At 34.7% G+C, this 25,535-nt stretch overlaps 1 protein-coding gene across 1 annotated transcript in view; it reads left to right on the top strand.

Annotated features, from left to right (window-relative positions):
• The window catches only part of LOC119514797, an 84,227-nt gene that overhangs the window by 14,073 nt on the left and 44,619 nt on the right, over positions 1–25,535 (top strand). Inside the window, exons 3-4 of the mRNA XM_037810521.1 lie at positions 20,106–20,159; positions 20,816–20,920. Of these exons, the coding sequence (XP_037666449.1) occupies positions 20,106–20,159; positions 20,816–20,920 (159 nt within the window). The remainder of the gene's footprint in view (positions 1–20,105; positions 20,160–20,815; positions 20,921–25,535) is intronic.

Genomic DNA, 25,535 nt, shown 5'->3' with positions numbered 1-25,535 from the left:
TGAAGTTTGGATTTCATATTTAAAAGTAATAATAGTATTTCAGAGAAAAGGATTATATTGTCCCTTACCCATTTTTTCATTGTAATAGTAAAGCATTTTAATATAATAACAATATAGAGCATTAATATATTTATAATATAATATAATATAATATTTAATACTTTTTATCACTTTTATATCTCTTTTTAAGGAGGGAAAGTTACAAGAAGTAAAATGAATACTGCTTTAGAAAGCATGGGAATCAAGCTCACAGAAACGGAGCTTAAAAGTCTAGCAGATAACCTACCAATTGATGGTGAGCAGTGGAGTTATTTCTGTACCTTTCTGCAGAGCTCTTGCTTGTGAATTTATATACAAAAATTTCAAAATATGGATTATTTGAGGCTAAAAGAAAATATTGAGTAGTTTACAGTAGAACCTACTCCTAAAGTAAAAAGGAATCCTGCTTCATTTTTTTTTAATCCTAAATTATCAACCTGTTTCCTTATTGATGCCTAGTATTACAGAGAGGCCAAGACATTTGTCCTCCTAGGGAATAAAGTAGAATAAAATTGTGTGGATTAAGTTTAAAAGTGACCATTTGCTCACTGAACCTTCTTTCCTGAACTAGTCCTGTCTGAACGCATTTGCTGTTTTTATTTTATAGCTTTCCCTTAGTGCTTTTATAAATCCAACTTTTTAACCATTTCCTATTTGTTGAAGATGTATAAACTTTATATTCTTTCTAGTCTTCTCTTGAAGACAATTATATCTTAAATCTTATAAGACATTTGTATTCAATCACTTCAAACAGCTGTCAAAACTGAATTTCCTTAGAATTACATATTCCACATCTTCTTAAATTGAGTCTTACTTTCATCTGCCTCATCACCCCACTCCAAAATTCACACCCAATTAATTACCTTATCCTGCCTATTTAGACCCCTAAATGTTTTTTTTTAAAATCCATTCTACTTCTGTATCTCTGTGTATCTTCCCACCTTTCTAGTCCTTTTCCTCTCTGGCTTAGACTGCAACACCAGACTCTCTGCCTATAATTTTGTTACTTTTAAATCCATTCTACACATAGTGGACAGAGTGATCCATATATACATTAATCTGATCATATCTATTTAGGGTTTCTTACTCCCTCTCTAGCCTTTCTTCTACTTTTCTGGCCCTTCTGTCTCCAAAATTTTAACTTCTTTAAGGCAGGTAGTGAGATCCCCAAGTGATAATATCTATTTCTGTAGCCCTAAATTCTATTTATATGGTAATGACTCTAATATATATATACCCTTGTTTTAGAGTTCTCTAGGGAAACAAAACCAACAAGACATATCTGTAAATATAAGATTTTATAAAAGTGTCTCATCCAACTCTGGGGATGCACAAGTCCAAATTCTGTATGGCCGGATGCATGAGTCCAAATTCCGTAGGGAATGATGCATGAGTCCAAATTCCATAGGGCAAGCAGTGAACTGGCAACTCCTATGATGTTGTTTCAATGAACTCCTCAGGAGATGTTGGCTAGCCAAAGAAGAAATGAAGATTCTCTCTTCTCCCTTAAAAGTCTTCACTAGATTGGATTAAATCCAGCCGATTGAAGTCTCTCATTGAGGAAGGCGCACGCTTCATTGATGTAATGAGCCACAGATGCAATCAATTTACTGATGATTTAATAAACTAGCCTTCTGGTGTATTAACCAGCCACAAATGTCCTTGTAGTAATGGTTAGGCCAGTGCTTGTTTGACCAGACACCTGAGCACCATCACCTGGTCAAATTGACACATAGACCTAAGCATCACAACCCCTAACCTAAAACTCTTTTTGGATCTTTATTTGGGTTTTCCATTACATACTTAAAATCCCAGTTTGGGCAGGTCACATAATCTCTGACTTGACTTGTTTACTTCTGAGCTCTTGATTTTCCTATTAAAACTCATTCCTTCCCCATCTCATTTCAAGACATCACCTCTGTAGTTCTCTTGCCTTATAATGTCTTTATCTTGCTTTGGTAAGAGGTTAATTCTGGCCTCATAGAATGAGTTAGGAAGTGTTCCATCCTCTTATAATTTTTGGAAGAGTTTGTGAAGAATTGGTGTTAATTCTTCTTTGAATGTTTGTTAGAATTCACCAGTGAAGCCATATGATCCAGGACTTTTCTATGTTGGGGAGTTTTTGTTTACTGATTGACTCTTTTTACTTGCTTTAGGTCTATTGAGATTTTCTATTACTTCTTTACTCAGTTTCTGTAATTCGTGTCTTTCTAGGAATGTGTCCATTTCTTCTAGATTATCTAATTTGTTGGTGTACAATTGTTCATAGTATTCTCTCATAATCATTTTTATTTCTCTAAGGTTGGCAGTCATGTCCCCACTTTCCCTTCTGATTTTAATTATTTGCATCTCCCTGTTATTTTCTTTGTATAAAGGTTTGTCAGTTTTACTGATCTTTTCAAAGAATGAGCTTTTGGTTTCATTGACCCTCTCCATTGTTTTTCTATTCTGTATGATTTAATTTTATTTTAAATTTGAGACATCTTTTGTGGCCATATATGTTCTATGCACTTGAGAAGAATGTGTATTCTGATGTTGCTGGGTGGAATGTTCTACATATGTCTGTTAGATTACTTGGTTTAAGGTGTTGTTCAAGACCTCTATTTCCTTTCTAATCTTTTGTCTAGATGTTCTACCCATTATTAAAAGTGATGTATTGACATCTCCAACTATTGTAGAATTGTCCATGTCTCCCTTCAATTTGTCAATATTTGCTTCATATTTGGGGGTTCTGTTGTTAGGTCCATGTATATTTATAGTTATTATACTTTTGAAGAATTGACTCTCTTATCAATGTAGAGTGTCTTTCTTTGCCTCTTATAGCAGTCTTGACTTAGAGTCGATTCATCTGAAATTAGTACAGCCACTCAAGCTCTCTATTGGGTACTATTTGTGTGGGATATTTTTTATTTTTTCCATCCATTCACATTCAATCCATTTATGTCTTTGGATTTAAGATTAGTGTCTTGGAGACAGCATATGCTTTTTAATGCATTTAATGCATTCTTTCAGTGTCTGCCTTTTGATTGGGGAGTTTAATTCATTTACATTAAAGCAATTACCAATAAAACAGAACTTACATCAAGCATTTTGATGTCTCTTTCTACATAATAACTTTTTTCCCTCATTTCACCCATACTGTATCCTTTGTGTTTAGTTGATCTTTTGTAGTGAACCATTTTCAATACCTTTTCATTTACTTTTGTGTGTATTTTTTTCTAGTATTTTTTTTTGTACCATAAGAATTGCAGTTAACAGCCTAAATCTGTTACAGTCTAGTTTGACACCAATCTAACTTCAGTAGCATAACTTCAATCCTTCTATATCCCTCTTTTCCACACCTTTTATGTTGTTCTTTTCACAAATTACAGATTTATACATTGTGTTGCTCAACATAGTTTATATTATAATTGTTATTTTGAATTTGTATATAACATGATGTTGGAAATAAAAAGTGGAGTTACAAACCAAAATTACAATAGTGCTTACATTTGTATTTACCTATGTTATTACCTTTATCATTGATCTTTAAATCTTCATATGGCTTTGAGTTGCTGTCTAAAGTCCTTTCCTTTCAGCCTAAAAGAATCCCTTTAGCATTTCTCCTAAGGCAAGTATGGTGTAGCAGACTGTCTCAGCTCTTGTTTAACTCAGAATATCTTAATTTATCCCTCATTTTTGAAGGACAGTTTTGTCAGGCATACAATTCCTGATTGGCAATTTTTTTCTTGCAGCACTTTAAAAATGTCAACCACTGCCTCTGGCCTCCATGGTTTCTGATAGGAAATTGGTTATTAATCTTATTGAAGATACCTTGTATGTGACAAGTTGCTGTTATTAGCTTCTTTCCATATTCTCTGTTCATTCTTGGCATTCAACAGTTTGATTATAATTTGTCTTGATGTAGATCCCTTTGAGTTTATGAGTTAGTTGAGCTTCTTTGACATACATATTCATGACTTTCATCAAATTTGAGAAGATTTCAGCCATTATTTCTTCAGTATGCTTCTTGCATTTCTCTCTCTTGACTCCTGGGACTCCCATAATTTGTGTATTTGTTTGTTTGAAGTGTTTCACATGTCCCTTGTGCTTCTTTCACTTTTCTTCATTCTTTTTTTCTTTCTGCTCCTCAGACTGGATAATTTCAATTAAACTATCTTCAAGTTTGCCTGTTTTTCTTCTGCCTACTCAATCTGCTGTTGAACCCCTCTAGTGAGTTTATTTCAATTATTGTACTTTTCAGCTCCAGAATTTCTTTTTGGTTCCTTTTATAATTTCCATCTCTTTATTGAAATTCTCATTTTCTTACTTTCCTTTAGTTCTTTGTCTATGCTTGCTTTTAGCTCATGGAGCATATTTAGGATAAATGACATCATGCCTTTAGTAATTTCAATGTCTGGACTTTCTCAGGGATGGTTGTTGTCACTTTATTTTGTTCTTTTGAATGGGTCATCCTTTGTTTCATATACCTTGTGAAAAATCTGGATGTTTGAATATTATGTTAACTCAAAAAATCAGATTATTTCTCTTTCCCAAGTTTTTCCCTTTTTTCAATTTTTGAGGACTGTAGTAGTCTATTTCTTTAGTGATTCTTCCAGACTATTTTTGGAAGAATTTTTTTTTGTTTGGTTTGCTCTTTTTTTCCAGATTTTTACAGTAAAAGCTTAGATTATTGATTTGCTGTTGCTCTTCTTTTATAATGTAGGCATATAGAGCCATAAATTTTCCTCTAAACACCATGTTTAGCTTCATCTTATGAACTTCATTTTCATTCATGTAACAATGTTTTCTAATTTATTTTGTAATTTCTTCTTGGACCCATGGATTAGTTTTTTTAATTCATTTTATTGGGATATATATTCACATACCATGCAGTCATACAAAACAAAGTGTACATTCAGTTGTTCACAGTACAATTACATACTGCATTCACCACCAAAATCAATCCCTGACACCTTCATTACCACACACACAAAAATAACAAGAGTAATAATTAAAGTGAAAAAGAGCAATTAGAGTAAAAAAGAACACTGGGTGCCTTTGTTTGTTTTTTCCTTCCCCCATTTTTCTACTCATCCATCCATAAACTAGACAAAGGGGAGTGTGGTCCATATGGCTTTCCCAATCACATTGTCACCTCTCATAAGCTACATTTTTATATAATTGTCTTCAAGATTCATGGGTTCTGGTTTGTGGTTTGATAGTTTCAGGTATTTACTGCTAGCTACTCCAATTCACTAGAACCTAAAAAGGGTTGTCTATATTGTGCGTAAGAGTGCCCACCAGAGTGACCTCTCGGCTTCTTTTGGAATCTCTCTGCCACTGAAGCTTATTTCATTTCCTTTCACATCCCCCTTTTGGTCAAGAAGATGTTCTCCATCCCATGATGCTAGGTCTAGATTCCTCCCCTGGAGTCATATTCCACGTTGCCAGGGAGATTCACTCCCCTGGGTGTCTGATCCCACATAGTGGGGAGGGCAGTGATTTCATCTGCCAAGTTGGCTTAGCTAGAGAGAGAGGGCCACATCTGAGCAACAAAGAGGCATTTGGGAGGAGGCTCTTAGGCACAAATATAGGGAGGCCTAGCCTCTCCTTTGCAGCAACAGTCTTTCCAAGGGCAAGTCCTGTAGTAGAGGACTCAACCCATCAAACCACCAGTCCTCTATGTCTGTGAGCACATCAGCAGCCATCGAGGTGGGGCAGCCCAATACCCCTGCATTCTCCACCAGCTCTTCAAGGGGGCTCTGCATATTTTTTTATTGTTCTTTTTTTTTATTAACTTTTTTTTAAATTAACTGTATCAGAAAATAAAAAATTAAAAAATACAGTAAAAAAACATTTCAAACACACCATAACAAGGGAGTAAGAAAAAGACAACTAACCTAAGATAACTACTTTACTTCCAACATGTTCCTACTGTACCCCAAGAAAGTAACCTAATATAGCAACACTTCTGTGAACTTGTTCCTACCATACCCATCAGAAAATAACAGACCATAGTTATTCCTGGGTATTCCCAGAACATTAAATTTACCCATGATAGCTTATCTGTTCTTACTGGGTTATCATTCCCCCTTCTTTAATTGATATCACTAGTTCCCCTACATTCTACATTATAAACCATTTGTTTTACATTTTTCAATGTTCACATTAGTGGTAGCATATAATATTTCTCTTTTTGTGCCTGGCTTATTTCTCTCAGCATTATGTCTTCAAGGTTCATCCATGTTGTCATATGTTTCACAACATCATTCCTTCTTACAGCTGCAGGATAGTGGTGAGCATAGCTGCCTTCCCATGGATTATTTTGAATTATATTGTTTAATTTCCAGATATTTGTGAATTTCTCAAATTTTCTTATGTTTTTGATTACTAATTTCACTCAATTTTGATCAGAGAACATACTTTGTATGACTTCAATCATTTTAAATGTATTAATACTTGTTTTATGGCTTAGCAGATGGTATAATCAAAAGCCCTTTGAAGTCACACAAAACTTTTCAGTGTGTAAAATGGTTCTGTGATTGAAACATTTTAGAACTTCTGGCTTAGATAATTGATTTTTTTAGTCTTTCTTCTTTTTTAATTTTATGTTTAAAACTTTAAATTTTCCTCTAAACACTGCGTTAGCTTCATCCCTTAAGTTTATCATCCTATTTTATTACTATTCAACTCAAAATAGTCTAATTTCTAGTGTAATTTTTTCTTTGACCTATGTATCATTTAGTTGTGTTGCTTAGTTTCCAACATTTGATGATTTTCCCATTATCTTTTTGTTGTTGCTTACTAATTTAATTTCACAGTCATCATAGAATATTCACTGGTATATTTAATCCTTTAAATTTTGTTGAGACTTTCTTTGGGGCCAAAAATATGTTATTTTGGCAGTTTTGCAATGTGCACTTGAAAATAATATGTGTTCTGCAGTTGTTGGGTGTGTTCTATATATGTCCATTAGGTCAAGTTGATTATTTATGTTGTTCAAGTATTTTGTATTCTTACCTAATTATTTGTCTGGTTGCTTAATGACAGTGAGAAATGTGTGTTAAAATCTCCAAGCATATGGTTGTGGATTGGCCTAACTCTCTTATTATTTGTCAACTTTTGCTTTATATAATTTGAAACAATATTACCAAGTGCAGATAAATGTATAATGGTTATACTGTTCCATCAAATTGACCCTTGTATTGTCATAAAATGCCCTGTTTTATCTTAGGTAATACTTCTTGCCTTAAGGTTTAAATTTATCTCAATATAACCACACATTTTAGTCAGTGTTCATGTAGTATATCTTTTTTCATATTTTTACATTCACCCTCTCTGTATATTGATGTTTAAAGTCTGTTTTCTGTGAACAGCATTTCCTTGAAATCTTGTTTTCTTTTATCCACTCTGGAAATGCCTGTGTTTTAATTGGAATGTTTAGTCCATTAATTTTCTTTAGTTAGCCTTTTTAATGTAAAATATGACACAAATATAGAAAACCATACAAAACAAGTTAATATAAGGTGGACGCTCCTGAAACCGCCTCCTAGATTAATAAATAGAAGCAGCCATGCCAGGACCCCCTCCCTGTGCCTGTTCCAATCACAGGCTTCTCTCTCTTTCTCCCAGACAGTACCTGCTAACTTCATCCTTATAGTAATTATTCTTGCATTTTTACAGAATTTATTGTCCAAGTATGCATCCCTAAATAGAATATTTTAGCATGGCTCATTTTTATATATTTGATATTTTTCGTATCTTTTAATTTACAGGTTTTTCCCCTCTCTCTTTCCTTTTCCTTATTTAACTGTCAAAAAACTGGAAAATGTGATATATACAGCTTCCATCATCTGAATATTGCCATTACATATATATGTACAGTTTATTATGCCTCTCAGTCCTCTGAAATTCCTGCAAATTGGAAAAATCAAGTGCCCTGGTCAGAATCAGGTTCAGTTTGTTTGGCAAGTCTGTATTCTTTCATCAGGAGGTCCTAATTTCTGGTTGTCTGTCTTAATGTCTGCAATCACTGATGATCAATGTCCAGAGATCCATTACTTCATTGTGGCTTACAAAATAGTGATAATCTATTCCATCATTTTTTCTTCCCTCAACTACAGTTCGTTTCTCATTGTTTCTGTTTAGACAGGGAAAGTAGAATAGATGCTTTATTCACTCTTTTAATTTATCAGTTTTCAAAATAATGAACTGATTCCATGTCATACTCCAAAGTGTGATCAATTTGGTTATTGAAAGTATCATTATTAATTAATGAGTTTAAATAGATAATAGATTTCAATCTATTGTAATTTTTATCCTTATCAAAGCTCAAATTGTGAATTTTTGGCCAGTGCTACCCAAATTGGCTTCAGAATCTTTTTGACATATTACTAGTAATCTTTGATAGCTTCCTTCTTGTTTTCTTGCTGTATTGTATGACAGGTTGTTCTAGGATCTGTTCATACTAGAACTGGAATCAGCTATTTCCCCAAAAAGATCTGGTTTCTTTTAGTGAGAAAACATATTTCAAGACCACAGTTTCATAAACAATGTTAGACTTAAATTGATTTTTATTATATCAATAAAACAATAGTCCATTTTTATCAATCAGGGAAAAGCTCTTCTTTCCATTCTCATAGATTTTATATTCTGTTTCTCTTTATAGATGTAGTCCATCATGCCCAGGCTTCCCAGTTATAAGATAGCATTAAGGTGCGTTTAAATGCTTTTTTAAAAGATCTATGCTCAGATTCATATTGCTTGAGAAAACATGAGTTTTAACACCCTCCATATCCTGAGCAAATTAGTTAATTTAATTTAGGTGCAGAAAAAAGCACAATCTACATTTATGCTTACTATTGTGGCCCCAAATTTTTTAATTAAGATACAATTCATATAGTATAAAATTCACATTAAAAGTGTAAAATTCAGTGACTTTAGTATATTCATAAGACTATGCAGCCATCAAAACTAAATCCAGAACATTTTCTTCACCTCCAAAATACCTCATACCCATTAGCCATCACTCACCATTTCATTTCGACTTCCCCCAGCCTCTGGCAACCTCTAATCTACTCTCTCTCTACAGATTTACCTATTCTGGACATTTCATATAAATGTAATCATATGATTTGTGACCTGTGTCTGGTCTCTTTCATATAGCATAAAGTTTTCAAGGTACATCCATGCTATTGCGTGTATCAGTACTTCATCCCTTTTTATGTCCAAATAATATTTCATCGAATGGATATATTCCACATTATATTTACCCTTGAATCATTTGTTGGACATTTGGCTTGTTTACACTTTTTTGGCTATTATGAATAGTGCTGTTATGAACATTCATGTGCAAGTTTTTGTGTAGACATGCTTTCTTTTGTTTCTCATTTTTCTTGGGTCTATCCCTTGGAGTGGAATTATTAGGTTATATGGTAACTTTGTGTTTAACCATTTGAGAAACTGTCAGATTGCTTTTCAAAGTGCCAGAAACATTTTACATTCCCACCAGCAATGTGCAAGTGTTCCAATTCCTCCACATCCTTGACAACACTTGTTTCTGTCTGTGTTATTATCATCATCATTCTAATGAGTGTAAATTAGTATCTCTTTGTAGTTTTGATTTGCATTTTTGACATGACTAATGATCTTTGCACATATGCTTATTAGCTGTTTCTTCTCTGGAGAAATGTCTGTTCAAATTCTTTGGCCGTTTTTAATGGGGTTATTTGTCTTTGTATTCTTGAGTTGTAAGAGTTATTTATATATATTATGGATGCTAAATCCATATTAAATATGATTTGGAAATGTTTTCACTCATTATGTAGGTTGTCTTTTAACTTTCTTGAGTGTTCTTTAAAATACAAAACTCCGAGAGAAGCTCAGAGAGGAAGCCACTGAAGCCAGAAGCTGGAAGCAATGAAAACTGGAAGAGAAGGGAGGGACTAGCCTAAGTGCCAGGTGCCTTCCCATGTGACAGAGGAGCTTGAGGATGCCGGCAGCCTGTCTTTAGAGTCCAGATTAAAAAAAGGAAAGTGGGCAGAGGTGGGGCAAGATGGCAGCATAGAGAGGAGTAGAAGCTAAGTAGTCCCCCTGGAACAACTACAAAAAACCAGAAACAACTAGTAAATAATCCAGAATAACTGCGGGGGGACAAACGAGACCATCCACTAATCATACACCAACCTGAATTGGGAGGAATGCCCGAGAACACAGCATAAAATCTGTAAGTAAAACCTGTGGATCCAAGTCGTGAGACCCCCTCCCCCATAGCCTGAGCTGCAAAGCCTCGTGGTGCCAGAGAGAAGCTCTCTCCCAGCAAGCGAATATAGCTCAGCTGAGCTCCAACTGGGGTTTTAAGTAGCGAGTGTGAACTGCTCACTACAGGTACGCATCCCCAAAAAACAGACAGAGGCTTTGGGTTACGACTGACCTTGGAGAGCCAGAGGGTCACCTTGGACTGGTTCTGAAGGGGACTCTGTTTCTTTTTCGGCTCAGTGGAGAAAGCCCCACTCATATTCAGTTTCCAGGGCTGTGACTTGGGGAAGGGTGGAGACAGCACAAGCAGAGAGTGAGACCATTGAAATGCTAATGACCTTCACCTGGGGGCTCTGTCTTCTCTAGGAGGAAAGGGGTGGGGCCCTTTCCATTCAGAACCAGACCCCAGAGCCTGGGGGAACACAGCCATACCTCCTCACACCAGTCAAGAATTATAGGCTATGAACTCGCTGCCCTCCCCCCTACGTGGGACCCGACTCCCAGGGGTGTAAATCTCCCTGGCAACGCAGAGAATGACTCCCAGGGATGAATGTGCACCCGGCATCGTGGGACTGAGAGTATCTTCTTGACCAAAAGGGGGATGCAAAATGAGACGAAATAGTTTCAGTGGCTGAGAGATTCCAAATGGAGTCAAGAGGTCATTCTGGTGGACATTCTTATGCACTATATAGATAACACCTCTTAGGCTTTAATGTATTGGAATAGCTAGAAGTAAATACCTGAAACTACCAAACTCCAACCCAGCAGTCTGGACTCCTGAAGACAATTATATAATAATGTAGATTACAAGGGGTGACAGTGTGATTGTGAAGACCTTGTGGATCACACCCCCTTTATCTAGTGTATGGATGAGTGGAGGAATGGGGATAAAAACTAAAGGACAAACGGGGTGGGATGGGGAGATGATTTGGTTGTTCTTTTTTCACTTTTATTTTTTATTCTTGTTCTGGTTCTTTCTGATGTAAGGAAAATGTTCAGAGATAGATTGTGGTGATGAACGCATAACTATGTTATCATACTGTGGACAGTGGATTGTATATCATGGATGATTGTATGGTGTGTCAATGTATTTCAATAAAACTGAATTTAATAAAAAAAAAGTATTATAGGCTAACAGGCATCACCTGCTGGGCAGAAAAGCACAGTGACCTGAGGCATCAAAGGGTGGAGCAATTTTCTAAGACACACCCACAGGGAAACCAGATACTGAATATTTCTTCCCTCTGGGACCTGAGCCTGTTCTGGTCTGGGAAAACCTGATTTGGATAACCAAGGAAACCATGCCTAGACAACAGAAAATTACAATCTACACTAAGAAAAACAAAGTTATGGCCCAGTCAGAGGAACAAACGTACACTTCAACTGAGATACAGGACTTTAAACTAATGCTAAATCAAATCAAAAAGTTTAGAGAAGATATTGCAAAAGAGATAGAGGCTGTAAAGGAAACACTGGGCATATATACGGCAGAAATCAAAAGTTCAAGAAAACAACTAGTAGAATCTATGGAAATGAAAGGCACAACACAAGAGTTGAAAGACACAATGGAAACATACAACAGCAGATCTCAAGAGGCAGAAGAAAACACTCAGGAACTGGAGAACAAAACACCTGAAAGCCTACACGCAAAGGAGCAGATGGAGAAAAGAATGAAAAAATATGAGCAATGTCTCCGGGAACTCAAGGATGAAGCAAAGTACAATAATGTACGTATCATTGGTGTCCCAGAAGGAGAAGAGAAGGGAAAGGGGACAGAAGCAATAATAGAGGAAATAATTAATGAAAATTTCCCATCTCTTATGAAAGACATAAAATTACAGATCCAAGAAGCGCAGCATACTCCAAACAGAAGAGATATGAATAAGCCTATGCCAAGACACTTAATAATCACATTATCAAATGTCAAAGACAAAGAGAGAATTCTGAAAGCAGCAAGAGAAAAGCGATCCATTACATACAAAGGAAGCTTTATAAGACTATGTGCAGATCTCTCAGCAGAAACCATGGAGGCAAGAAGGAAGTGGTGTGATATATTTAAGATACTGAAAGAGAAAAACCGCCAACCAAGAATCCTATATCCAGCAAAGCTGTCCTTCAAATATGAGGGAGAGCTCAAAATATTTTCTGACAAACAGACAATGAGAGACTTTGTGAACAAGACACCTGCCCTACAGGAAATACTAAAGGGAGCACTACAGGGTGATAGAAGACAGGAGTGTGTGGTTTGGAAGCCAATTTTGGGAGATGGTAGCACAACAATGTAAGTACACTGAACAAAGATAACTATGAATATGGATGAGAGAGGAAGGTGGGGAGCATGTGAGACACCACAAGAAAGGAGGAAAGATAAAGACTGGGACTGTGTAACTAGGTGAAATCTAGAGTATTCAACAATTGTGATAAAATGTACAAATATGTTCTTTCACGAGGGAGAACAAGCAAATGTCAACCTTGCAAGGTGTTAAAAATGGGGAGGCATTGGGGGAGGGATGCAATCAGCATAAACTAGAGACTGTAACTAATACAATCATTATATCATGCTTCCTTTAATGTAACAAAGGTGATATACCAAGGTAAATGCAGATAAGAGGGGGGGATAGGGGAGGCATGTTAGACACTTGACATTGGTGGTATTGTCTGATTCTTTATTCTACTTTGATTTAAGGTTATGTTTCCTTTTGCTGCTTCCTAGCTGTCATTTCTTTTTTCCTCTTTCTTTTGCCTCTCTACCTTCTTTGACTCTCCCTCCTGCCTTGTGGAAGAAATGTAGATGCCCTTATATAGATAGTGGTGAAGGTGGTGAACACATAAATGTATGACCATGCAGAGAACCATCGATTATTTACTTGGGATGGAATGTATGGTGAGTGAACAAAACCATATTAAAAAAAAATGGGTTGATGACAAAACCTCGAGGGCAATATACTGAGTGAAATAAGCCAGACACATAAGGACAATTATGGCAGGGTCTCACTGATAGGAATTAATTATAATATGTAAACTCATAGACATGAAATATAAGGTACCAAGATATAGGACGAGGTTTAAGAATGGGGAGTGGTTGCTTAGTATGAGCAGAATGTTGAACTAGGATGAACTTAAATGTTTGGAAAGAACAGGAGTGTTGGTAGCAAGATGTAAGAATAACTAACAGTGCCGAATGATGTGTGAATGAGGTGGAAAGGGGAAGCTCAGAGTCATATATGATACCAGAAGGAAAGTTGGAGGTCAAAAGATGGGAATGTATAAAACTGAATCCTCTGGTGGGCAATGTCCATGATCAACTGTAGAAATACTAGAAATCGCTTCCATGAACCAGAACAAATGTATGACAATACAATTAGAAGTTAATAATAGAGGGGCATATAGGGAAGAACTATATACCTATTACAAACTATATACTACAGTTAGTAGTATTTCAACATTTTTTCATAAACAGTAACAAATGTACTATACCAATACCAGGAGTCAACAATTGAGGGGGGTTGGTTAGGGATAGGGGAGGATTAGAGTTTCCTTTTCTTTTTTTCTTTTTTCATCTTTCACTTTATTTCTTGTCTGGAGTAATGAAAAGTTTCTAAAAATTGAACAAAAATTAAGTGTGGTGATGGATGCACAGCTGTATGAGGGTACACAGGGGCAGGTGATTGTACACTTTGGATCTTTGGATAATTGTATGGTATCTGAACAATCTCAATAAAAATGAAAAAAAATTTAAAAAAAATACAGAACTCCAATTTATTTTTTCTTTTGATTTCTTATATTTTTGATGTGATATTTAAGAATCCATTGCAATGAAGATTTATCTCTATGCTTTCTTCTAAAAGTTCTATGTTTGGGGTCTTATATTTAGCTCTTAGCTCCATTTTGTGTTAATTTTTGTATGTGGTGTGAGGTAGGAGTCTGACTTCATTCTTTTGCAAGCAGATATCCAGTTGTTTCAGCACCACTTGATGAAAAGATTATTCTTCTGCATTGAATTGTCCTGGCACCCTTGTTGACAATCTAAACTCTCAATTCTATTCCATTGATTTATATGTCTATCCTTAAGCTAATACCACATAGTCTTGATTATTGTATTTATATAATAAGTTTTGAAATAAGGAATGTGAGTCCTCCAAACTTTGTTACCCTTTTCAAGAGTGTTTTGGCTATTCTGGGTCACTTGAATTTTTGTATGAATTTTAGGACTTGCCCATCAGTTACTGCAAAAAAAAAAAAAAAAAAAAAAAGCCAGCTGGAATTTTGATAGGGATTGTGTTTCATCTTTAGATCAACTTGGGGAGTACTGCCAACTTAATAATAGTAAGTCTTCCAATCCATTTATATGGGATGTTTTACCACTTATTTAGAACTTCCTTAAAATTTCTTTCAACAATATTTTATAGTTTTCAGTGTACATCTTGAACTTTTGTTAAATTTATTTCTATGTACGTATTTTTTCTCCTTGATGCTACTCTAAATGGAATTGTTTTCTTAATTTTATTTTTGTTTTGTTCATTTCTAATTTACAGAAGTCCAATTGATTTTGTATCTTGAGCTTAATTCCTGCTACCTTGCTCTACTTGTTTATTAGTACTAATAGATTTTTGTGGATTGCATAAGAGTTTCAGTATGCAAGATAATGTCATCTGCAAATAGTGGTAGATTTCTTTCTTTTCAATCTGTATTCCTTTTATTTTAATTGCCCAATTGTCCTCATCAGAACCTCCAGTATAGTGTCAAATAGAAGTGGTGAGAATGGACATCTTTGTCTTGTTCTTGATCTTAGGTTGAAAGCTTTCAGTCTTAGCTGTGGGTTTTTGGTAGATGCTCTTTATCAGGTTGAAGAATATAAAAGCACTTTGTTGAGGGGTTTTGTCAAAACAGGGTGTTGAGATTTGTCAAATGATTTTTCTGCCTCTATTGAGATGTTCATGTAACTTTTGTACTTTATTCTATTAATATGGTGAACTACATTAATTGACACTCACATGCGCATTCTGGGGATAAATCCCACTTGGTCATGGAATATAATCATTTTTATATGTTGTGGATTTGATCTGCTAGTATTTTGTTGAGGAACTTTGCATCTACATTACTAAAAGTTATTGGTCTATAGTTTTCTTTTTCTTGTGATGTCTTTGTCTAGCTTTGGTACAGGATAATATTGGCCTCATAAAATGAGTTGGACAGTGTTCCTACTCTTCTACTTTTGGGAGACTTTGTGAAGTATTAATGTTAATTTTTCTTTTAAATGTTTGGTAGAATTCACCAATGAAGCCATCTGGTCCTGGGCTTTTTTTTTTTTTTTTCTTTTTTCTTTTTTTGTGGGAAGTTTTTAAATTACCAATTCAATGTCTTTACCTATTTTAGAGCTTTTCAGAATTTTTATTTTTTCTTGAGTTAGTTTCAGTAATTTGTGCCTTTCTAGGAATTTAACCATTTCATGTAATCATCTATTTTGTGGCTATACAGTTGTTCATAATATTCCCTTATAATCCTTTTTATTTCTGTAAGGTCAATAGTAATGTTTCCTTTTATTTCTTAATTGTGTAGCTAAAATTTTGGCAATTTCGTTGCCCTTTTTGAAAGAACCAATTTTGGGGTTCATTTTTTTCTATTGTTTTTCTATTCTCTATTTCATTTATTTCTTCCCTAATCTTTATTATTTCATTTCTTATGCCTATTTAACTATAGTTTGCACTACTTTTTCCAGTTTCCTAAGGTGGAAAGTTAAATTATCTAAGAACACTCATCTTTTTTAATGTACATATTACAGATACAAATTTCCCTCTATGCACTGATTTTGCTACATCCCATAAGTTTTGATACGTTATGTTTTAATTTATTTATCTCAAATTCTAATTTCCCTTGTGATGTCTTCTTTAATTTAATTACAGCATATTTGTGAATTTACCAAATTCTCTTCTGCTGTTGACTTATACTTTCATTCCATTGTGGTCAAAGAACATACTTTGAATGGTTTCTATCCTTTTAAATTTATTAAGACTTGTTTTATGGTCTAACACATAGATCCATCCTGGAGAATGTTCCATGTACTCTTGGGAATAATGTGTATTCTATTGTTATTTGTTGTAATGTTCTATAGATGGCTGTTAGTCTAGTTGATTTATAGTGTTGTTCAAGTCTTCTACTTCCTTGTTGAACTCCAATTGTTATATCCATTATTAAAGTTGTGGTATTGAAGTTTTCAACTATTATTGTTGAACTGCTTATTTCTCCTTCCCATTCTGTCCATTTTTTTCCATGTATTTTGGGACTCTTTTGTTATATATGTATATTTTTATAATTGTTGATCTCTTCTTGATGTCATTATAAAATGGGTCCTTAAATGCCTAATACAAATACATTTTTCTATCAATGCCTAGAATAAATCAATATATTTATCCTTGGCAAGATCAAGACAGAAAGATCTAAGATAACTTTCATCCTCTCCCACCTTCTCCAGCTCATCATCATTGGGTGAGATTAACTGTCTGGGATTGTAGATCAAGATTATTAATTATATTTTACAATTTACAATAACTGCTAGTTTAAGTTATGTAAATCTACTAGTTTTTTTCCTCACTGTGGATTAACTTTTAATTTTGCATTGAGAATTTCTTTCAAAAATAATATATGGATACCAAGTTTTCTGAAGTTATACATTCTGAAAATGTGTTTATTTAACTCTCACATGTGAATGCTGCTCTAGCTGTTTGGAAAATTCTAGGTTCATAGCCATTTTCCCTTTAAACATCAAAAACGTTGCTTTATTGAAAAGTCATATCAATCTGATTCTTCTGCATTTGTAAAGATAACTTTATTCCTTTTTAGATAACGTATATTTTGCCCTAAGGAAGAGTTTAGAGTTTTCTTTTTGTCTTGGAAGTTCCAAATTTGAAAGAATGTGTCTGGGTGTATATTTATTTTCATTTATTCTTTTGCCCTTTATTTAGTAGAAATGCTCAGCCTTTGTTTTGGGGTCAGGGAATTCTTTTCTAATCATTCATTTCCTACTCTTGATTTTCTCTCCTCTCTCTTTGTAAAACTTCTATTAGGTGAATGTTATGCATCCTGGGATTAATCTTCCATGACTTGTAATTTTTCTCTCATATTTAATATTTATTTGGCTCTTTGCTCCACAGTACGGGAGAATAATAGCTCTATTTCTCTCACATTCCTGTCTAATCCATCAGCAAACCATATGTACTCTACATTTATAATATATCCAGAGTTCAACCACTTATCACCTCCACCATTACCACAGTGGTCTTGTCTAGCCTCCTAACTGCTCTCCTTGCTTCCATCCTTCTCCCCTAGAATCTATTCTTCACACAGCAACTAGATTGATCTTGTCATTGTTCTCCTCAAGATCTTACAATGGTAATATCTCTCAGAATAAAAGACAAAATACTTAGCATGATCCTATCTGTAAAGATCCCACATGATCTGGTCCCTCATACCTCTCTGGTATCATCTCACATTTTCCCTTTCACTGTTAACACTTTAGCATTATTGGGCTTCTTGATATACCTACTTCCTGCCTCAAAGTCTTTGCACTAGATATTCCCTCTGCCTGGCACATTTCCCCACATTTGCACAAGACTTATTCACTCATTTTAGGTGTGTGCTCAAATGTCACATTCATCAAAAAGGCCTTATCTGACCATTTTATCTAAAGTAATAACCACTTAACATCACAAGTTAAACTCTGAAGTATTACTCTTATTTATTATTATTCATAGCCCTACTACCACCTAATATATTATATATCTATGCTCACTCTCTGTGTCCCCACAAATATAAGCCCCTGGGAGCAAGGGGGCTTTGTTGTTTTGTTCATTGCTGATTCCCTGTAGTAGTATTCTAGCACATAGAAGGTGCTCACTATTTGTTGAATGAATAAATGAATAGCTAAATTTACCTAGCTTTTCTTCTCAAGTATAACTTTAGTCACTAGTTGTCTCATTTTGGTAGTCAGCACTTTTTTTGAAATTTTAATATAACAAATTTGATAATTATATTTTAAAATTCAAATAACTTTTTATCTCATACTGCTTCTTAACAACTTATTTTTGTTTTATAATGCAATGATTTCTCAAAAATTTCTGAGAGTGCTCATTAGGATTTTAAAGAGTTTTCTTCTATTCCGCAAATTATCCCTGATTTCCTCTAGGGTCAGTTGTTCAGTCTGCTCAACTTGGTCTTTTTTATTCCAATTACTCCAAATATAGATTTTCAGCCAAACTTACAACTCTTTTAATGACATTTGTCGTCCCATGTATTGTACCTGTCTAGTGACTTACTCCCAGGCCTAAGTCTGTCCAGGCATCTATGGAATGAATTGGCTCAATTTTCATTTATATTACTTTTGGGGAAGTTAGATGACTCCTTCCTTTGCTTATTATTACAGCTTCCCATTTCCAAATTTCTTGAGATCTTCTAAGTACTCTGGTCTCCTCTTCTGTTTTTGTCCTTGTATATGTTATACTTTTTACTTCATTGCTATCATTTTAATGGGATCTCAGGAAGAAGAGAAGCTGAGCACATGCTCAATTTGTTAAGTTAATTTTTTAACTTATTGCTTTTATCCCTTCTCCAGGAACTTAGAAATTAGACTGTTAGGTTTTCCCACCTACTTTTGTTTCTAAACCACCCTATTCCTATCTTTATCATTAGTCTTATCACATTGTGTTGAATTTTCAATTTATATGTCTGTTTTTATTACTAGACCGTGAGTTCCCTTGGTTAGCGAGTATGCAGAATCATATAACCACTCCCAGTGCCTCACTGAGTACCTGGTATATAATTCCCACCACCATTTCTGTGATCTTCAAATCTGATAAAACTATGTTGCAAAAATCAGAGCAAAGAGGTTGAATAACTAAGAGTTTCTTGTCACCATCTAATGAAGTGAAAAACAGAATGTTCCTTCTGCATACACTCAGCTTAGGGGTCAATAGTAAGGTTGCTTGACTCCTAAAATCTTGCTGCATTTAGTTATAAAGCACATTTGGCTGACACCCAACCTCTTTATTCTAGAAAACATGGGGGATGAATTCTATTAGCAGCCACCTCACTGGACTGAAAGCAGCCACTTTCCTCAGATCATCATGCCCCATTGCTGAGTCTGGCTTACAGAACATTCAATTTTTTTCCTTATGATGGTTCTCTTTTCTTGCAACCTGAATTCGAGGTTGCCTAGGCATGCTAGGCAGTCGATTATGTTTGATATGTATAATCCATAATTTAGAGGGCAGGATTTCAAGGTTCTTGTTTAATTTTCTCAGCAACTTTTCAAATCTGTAGAGAAAAATTGGATGCATTTGAGAAGCAATGCATCCTAATTTCCCTTCTATCTGTCTTTGAGACCCCCATTCTGAACCAGCCAAAATATTCTATTGTAATTGCCAGTTAATATATCTGTCTCCCCCAATGAGACTCTGCCCTCCTTGAGGACAAAATCTATGTCATTCAATGCATATTTATTATATTCCACACCCAATGCCTGATATTTAGATATTTAAAATGACTATATGAGTGTTTTTCTAAATCAGGCTTTTGCATTACCAATAGAGCCTTTCTCCTGCCCCCAAACTTTCCCTAAACTATACTCTATGTCACAGGGGACAGGGGGCCTTTTAGTAATATACCATGAATTACTAAAATCTAGTCATTAAAATTAAAGGACTAGTTACAAAAAAGAATGGAAAGAAGAATGGAACTTGGGATAGGGTTTGTTTCATATTATTTGGCTAGTTTTTATATATTTTTTTTCTGTTTGTGATATTGTTTGAAAATAATCATATCTTCTCTTATAGCTGCTGGGAAGATTGATTTCAATAAGCTGATGGAGGCAGTTAAAGTAGTCACAGGTGAGAAATAAGTTGCTGTATATTCAAGACCCTAATTCTTTACACTAAATATTTTAATGTTATTTCCCCATAATTATTCTATTGATTTCTGTTCTCCTCTTTTAATGGTTTGTACCTAATTTTCTAAAGTTGGACGTTATCTATGTTTAAAGAACAAAATTTAATTCTTCTTTGTTAGAAGTAAGATTTTATTTTCTGTAGTATTTTCTGGTAATTTCACTACTCTGTGCTAAAAAAATTCAAATTATGAATTAGCACAGTAAATGATGAAATAAAGTTTTATTACAGATACAGGTAATTTCACAATTTAAATAATAACAAAGACACTGAATAATTGCAGAATTATTTAGATCCATTAACTAAAAATTTGAAGATAAAAGGAAATTACATTCTTCATATTTTACTGTGTGCTATGTTGATTTGACTATATCATTATGATATCACCTAACTTAATAGGATTAAGGGGAAAATTTCTCTTTCTTTAAATTCCATTATCTATGATTGATTGGATGGAACTCAATGTGCATTTGTTGTTCAACCAGCAGTTGGGGGTGATATTGAGTAGTCACAGATAATTATTAAAATTATCTTCTAGCCATTAAATAATTCTTATATTCCTCATCTGCTTATGTTTCTATTTTTTTTTTTTTTTGAAGGAGGTAAAGCAAGTATCAGAAAAATACAAAGAATTCTAGGAAGTATGGGGATAGACCTTACAGAGAAGGAACATACAGAGTTGGTGAAAAATCTCCCTGTTGATGGTAAGCATTTCAAATACCAATTTAGCCTCCAAGGAAGTTTAGATCATACTATTGTTTGTAAAAACTTTAATAAATCCCCTTTTGATAGCTCAGAAAACATTAGGAACAAATGAGCAAGATATACCTTAAGAAGAAATCCTAACTGCACCATTTATCTTTCTCCCATTTTTAAAATAAAAATAATGCTTATGTATGTAAAAAATAAAATAGTACAAAAGGACTTATAATAAAGCCCTTATCATAGTACCTCACCCAAATCCAACCTCCTCAACTGAGTTGCATTTCCCAGAAAAAAAAGTTTTTTTTTTAAAACCAAAGGATAACTCTTTAAAATTCTCAACAAGGAGTATACTATGTTTCTTAATATAGTAATCAACCTTCATTTACTTTAATACTTGGATAATTATTTTCTTACATACTTTTTCCTAGAAATTGTTGTTGTTGTTGATAGGAAAGCCATATGCTTTCTTCATCCATGTCACTAATACAGCCAACTTTTTAATCATTTTGCCTATTACTTTGAAGCTATTTTCATTCTTCTACCTGAAAACAGTCTTTTCAGAGCCTTCTTCTTCTAATTGAGCTGATGGTTTCCAGTCAGAATTCACAAGTGCCATCCTGGGATTTCTTTTCAATGTATTTCTAGGCTATTTAATACCATTTCTTATATACTCCATCTTCCTCTTTTTTATTTTCTTACCCATTTTGATAGACTATGTCTTCAAATAACTTCTTTAAAAAGTGTATATGGATGTTTCCTGTCAATCAAGATGGCTGTGTAAGCTATTCCAGAGTGCTGTGCCCCCGCAGATTCTTTAAACAATTAGCAAAAGGTGGCAAAGCCATCATCCTCAAAATCTCAGAATAGTTAAAGGCTTGCAACAACTGAGCAAGTGCCAAATCAAGAAAACACAGCTTTAGAAATGGTAGGAGAAACTTGTGGCATTATTGCTGGCCCCTCCCCATCCCACCCCTATGCCTGGTAAAGTGTGGAGCCAGCCTGCACTCCCATTTTGGATACCTGGTCCTGTTTTGGAGGAAGCAGGGTAACCTCTATGCACATTCTGGGGTAACTGTATGTTGGTGTCAGTCTATCAGGTGGCATCTTGAAAGACTGAACCAAGAAACTTGTCTGTGGCTTACCCTCCCAGAACTTGCACTGCAGACAGAAGCAACTTGCTGACAGCTAAAGCAGTATAATAAACAATTAATTCAAAGTGACCTGGGACAAAGGACCACAGCTTTAAGAAATGAATAGAGCACCAGGGAGGGGGGAACAGTCTATATCATAGGGAGTAGAGCAGATATTCAGATTCCTTTAAATGAGGGAATTCCTAATGCCATTAGCTCAAGCTCAGTTCAAGACAGTTCAAGTGAAGACCCTTCACTTCAGTTTTGCCTTGAGGTGATCTTAATAGGAGGGCTAACCTACAAAGAACACAAGTCAATTCAAAGCCAATTTTCAAATACAGTGAGGGATATTTTTTGCCTTTGTTTGTTTTTGTTAGCTTTTGGTACCCAAGGAAATTGCTGTCATATCACTAGCAGTATACAAATTAAGGAACAGACAGCTGAAGAATTAATTCCCAGAGTTGACACATTAAAATGTTAAAATGTACAGTGTGCAACAAGATTACAAAACAAAGATACAAAAAATGATTGCCAATAGTAAGGAAAAAGATAAAAATTCAGAAACCATAAAAAAAAAGTCTTTATATATACCAGAGACTATAAAAAAACACTATTCAGTATTCTCAAGGAGATAAAAAAAAAAACACAGAGAAAGAACTAAAGGACATCAGTAAAATGATGAATTATACAATGTGAAACTCTCAATTAAGGGATAGAAATGTTAAATAAAAGCAAGAAACAAATACTGGAGTTGAAGCCAATAATAAATGAAATGAAAAATTCCCCAAAGGGTTTCAACAGCAGGTTGGGGCTGACAGAAGAAAGTGAACTCAAAGAGAAGACCATTGAAATGATTCAGGCTAAGGATTAGAAATAGAAAGGAGGAAAAAAGCAAACAGAGCCTTAAAAACATAAGGGACAGCATCAAATATACCAATATATGAATTATGGAAGTCCCAGAAGGAGAAGGAGGTCAATAAAATAGACAAAACTTTAGCCAAATTGACAAAGAGAATAAGAGAATGATGAAAATAACTAAAATCAGAAATAAAAGAGTGGACATTACTACTGACCCTAAAGAAGTAAAAAGGATTGTAAGAGTATAGTCTGAACAGTCATACATCCACAAGTTAGATAACCTAGATGAAATGGACAAATTCCTAGAAACCCACAAACTACAAATACTCACTCTGGAAGATGTAGAAGATCTCAACAGATGAATAACAAGTAAAGAGATTGAATCAGTAATCAAAAGAACTCCCAAAAAAGAAAAGGCTAGGACTAGATGGCTTTACCATATGATTGTACCAAACATTCAAAGATGAATTAAGATGAAACTGCTTAAACTCTTTCAAAAAACAGAAGAGGAGGGAATACTTTCCAACTCATTCTATGAGGCCAATGCCACCATCATGCCAAAGCCAGAAAAAGATACCCCAAGATAAAAATATTACAGACCAATATACCTTATTAATATAGGTGAAGAAATCCTCATCAAAATACTAGAAAACCAAATCCAACAGTACGTTTAAAAAATCATACACCATGATAAAGTGGGATTTATCACAGTCATGTAAAGATAGTTCAACAAAGAAAATCAATTAATGTAATACACCATATTAATAGAACAAAGGAAAAGAAACCAGATGATCATTTCAATTGATGCAGAAAAGGCATTTGACAAAATCCACACCCTTTCTTGATAAAAACACTTAGAAAACTAGAAATAGAAGGACAAGTCCTCAACATGTTGAAAGACATGTATAAAAACCCAGCACTTACATCATACTCAACAGTGAAAAGCTGAAATGAAAGCTTTCCCCCTAAGATCAGGAACAAGACAAGGAAGCCCACTGTCACCACTGTTATTCAACATTGTATTGGAAGTTCAAGCCAGAACAACTTGGCCAGAAAAAGAAATAAAAGGCATCCAATTGGAAATAAAGAAGTAAAACTTTCCTTATTTACAGATTATATGATCCCACGTATAGAAAATTCTGAAAAATCCACAATGACCTTACTAGAGCTGATAAATGAATTCAGCAAAGTGGCAGGGTACAAGATCAACATTCAAAAATCATTGGTTTTATATACACTAGTGATGAACAATATGAAGAGGAAATCTAGGAAAAAATTCAATTTACAGTAGCAACTAAAAGAATCAAATATCTAGGAATAAATTTAACCAAGAATATAAATAATCTGTACATAGAAAACTACAAAACATTGCTAAAAGAAATTAAAGAAGACCTAAATAAATGGAAGGACATTTCATATTCATGGATTGAAAGATTAAACATTGTTAAGATATCAATTCTACCCAAACCTATTTACGGATTTAATGCAATCCCAACCAAAATTCCAACAGCCTTCTTTGCAGAAGTGGAAAAGCCAATCATCAAATTTATAGGGAAAATAAGGAGCCTCAAATAGCAAAAACATCTTGGAAAAAATAGACAATAAAGTTGGAGTACTTGTATTTATTGATTTAAAACTTATTTCAAAGGTACAGTAATCTAAACAGTGTGGTACTGGCATGAGGAGAGACAATATATATGAATGGAATGAATTTGAGAGTTCAAAAATAAAACTTCACATCTATGGCCAATTGATCTTTGCCTAGAGCACCTAGTCCACTCAATTGGGAAAAAATAGTCTCTTCAACAAATGGTGCAGGTAAAAGAATGAATGCGGACCTCCTACCTCACACCATTTAGAAAAGTTAACTCAGATAGACCCCCATCAAGATGGCAGAGTGAGACACTTCAGGACTACATTGCCCCACAGAAGCTTTGAACAACTAGCAAGAACTGGCAAAAAAGATTTTTCTAAAAGCTCAGGAAACAGTTAAGGTAGTGCAGTAACAGGGAAATGACCAGATCAAGAAAAAGGCTACTTAAAAGTGATAAGATCTCATGGCACCCTTCTTTTTTCTGTTAGCTTCTGGCATTCAAGGAAAGATCTGTCATAACACTAGCTGAATACATGCTTAAGGGACTGATGCCTCAGAGTCTAAATTCCAAGGATAACAGACAATGGAGAAGATTAAAACATTGGAAACCATCATTGAGGATGATAAGATCTGGGACATTCCAGACAAAGACTTTTTTTAAAGTCCTAAATATGCTCAAAAAGCTAAAGGAAAACATGGACAGAGAACTAAAGGGGATCAGGAAAATTATAGATGAACACAAAGAAAATATCAATAGAGAGGTGGTGTTTTGGTTTGCTAAAGCTGCCACAATGCAATATACCAGAAATGGGTTGGCTTTTACAATAGGGATTCATTAACTTACAATTTACAGTTTTTAGGCCATGAAAATATTCAAATTAAGGTATCAACAGGATGACACCTGGACTCTGAAGAAAGGCCACTGGCATGTGGGACACCTCTGTCAAATGGCTGGCATCTGCTTGTCCTTTGCTCCCATATTTCATTGTCTACAGCTCTGGTTCCAATGGCTTCCTCTGTGGGTCCTCTCTT

The sequence above is a fragment of the Choloepus didactylus genome, chromosome 18, assembly GCF_015220235.1.
Source record: "Choloepus didactylus isolate mChoDid1 chromosome 18, mChoDid1.pri, whole genome shotgun sequence".
Taxonomy (NCBI): domain Eukaryota; kingdom Metazoa; phylum Chordata; class Mammalia; order Pilosa; family Megalonychidae; genus Choloepus; species Choloepus didactylus.
This window is presented reverse-complemented; position numbering and strand designations above follow the sequence as displayed.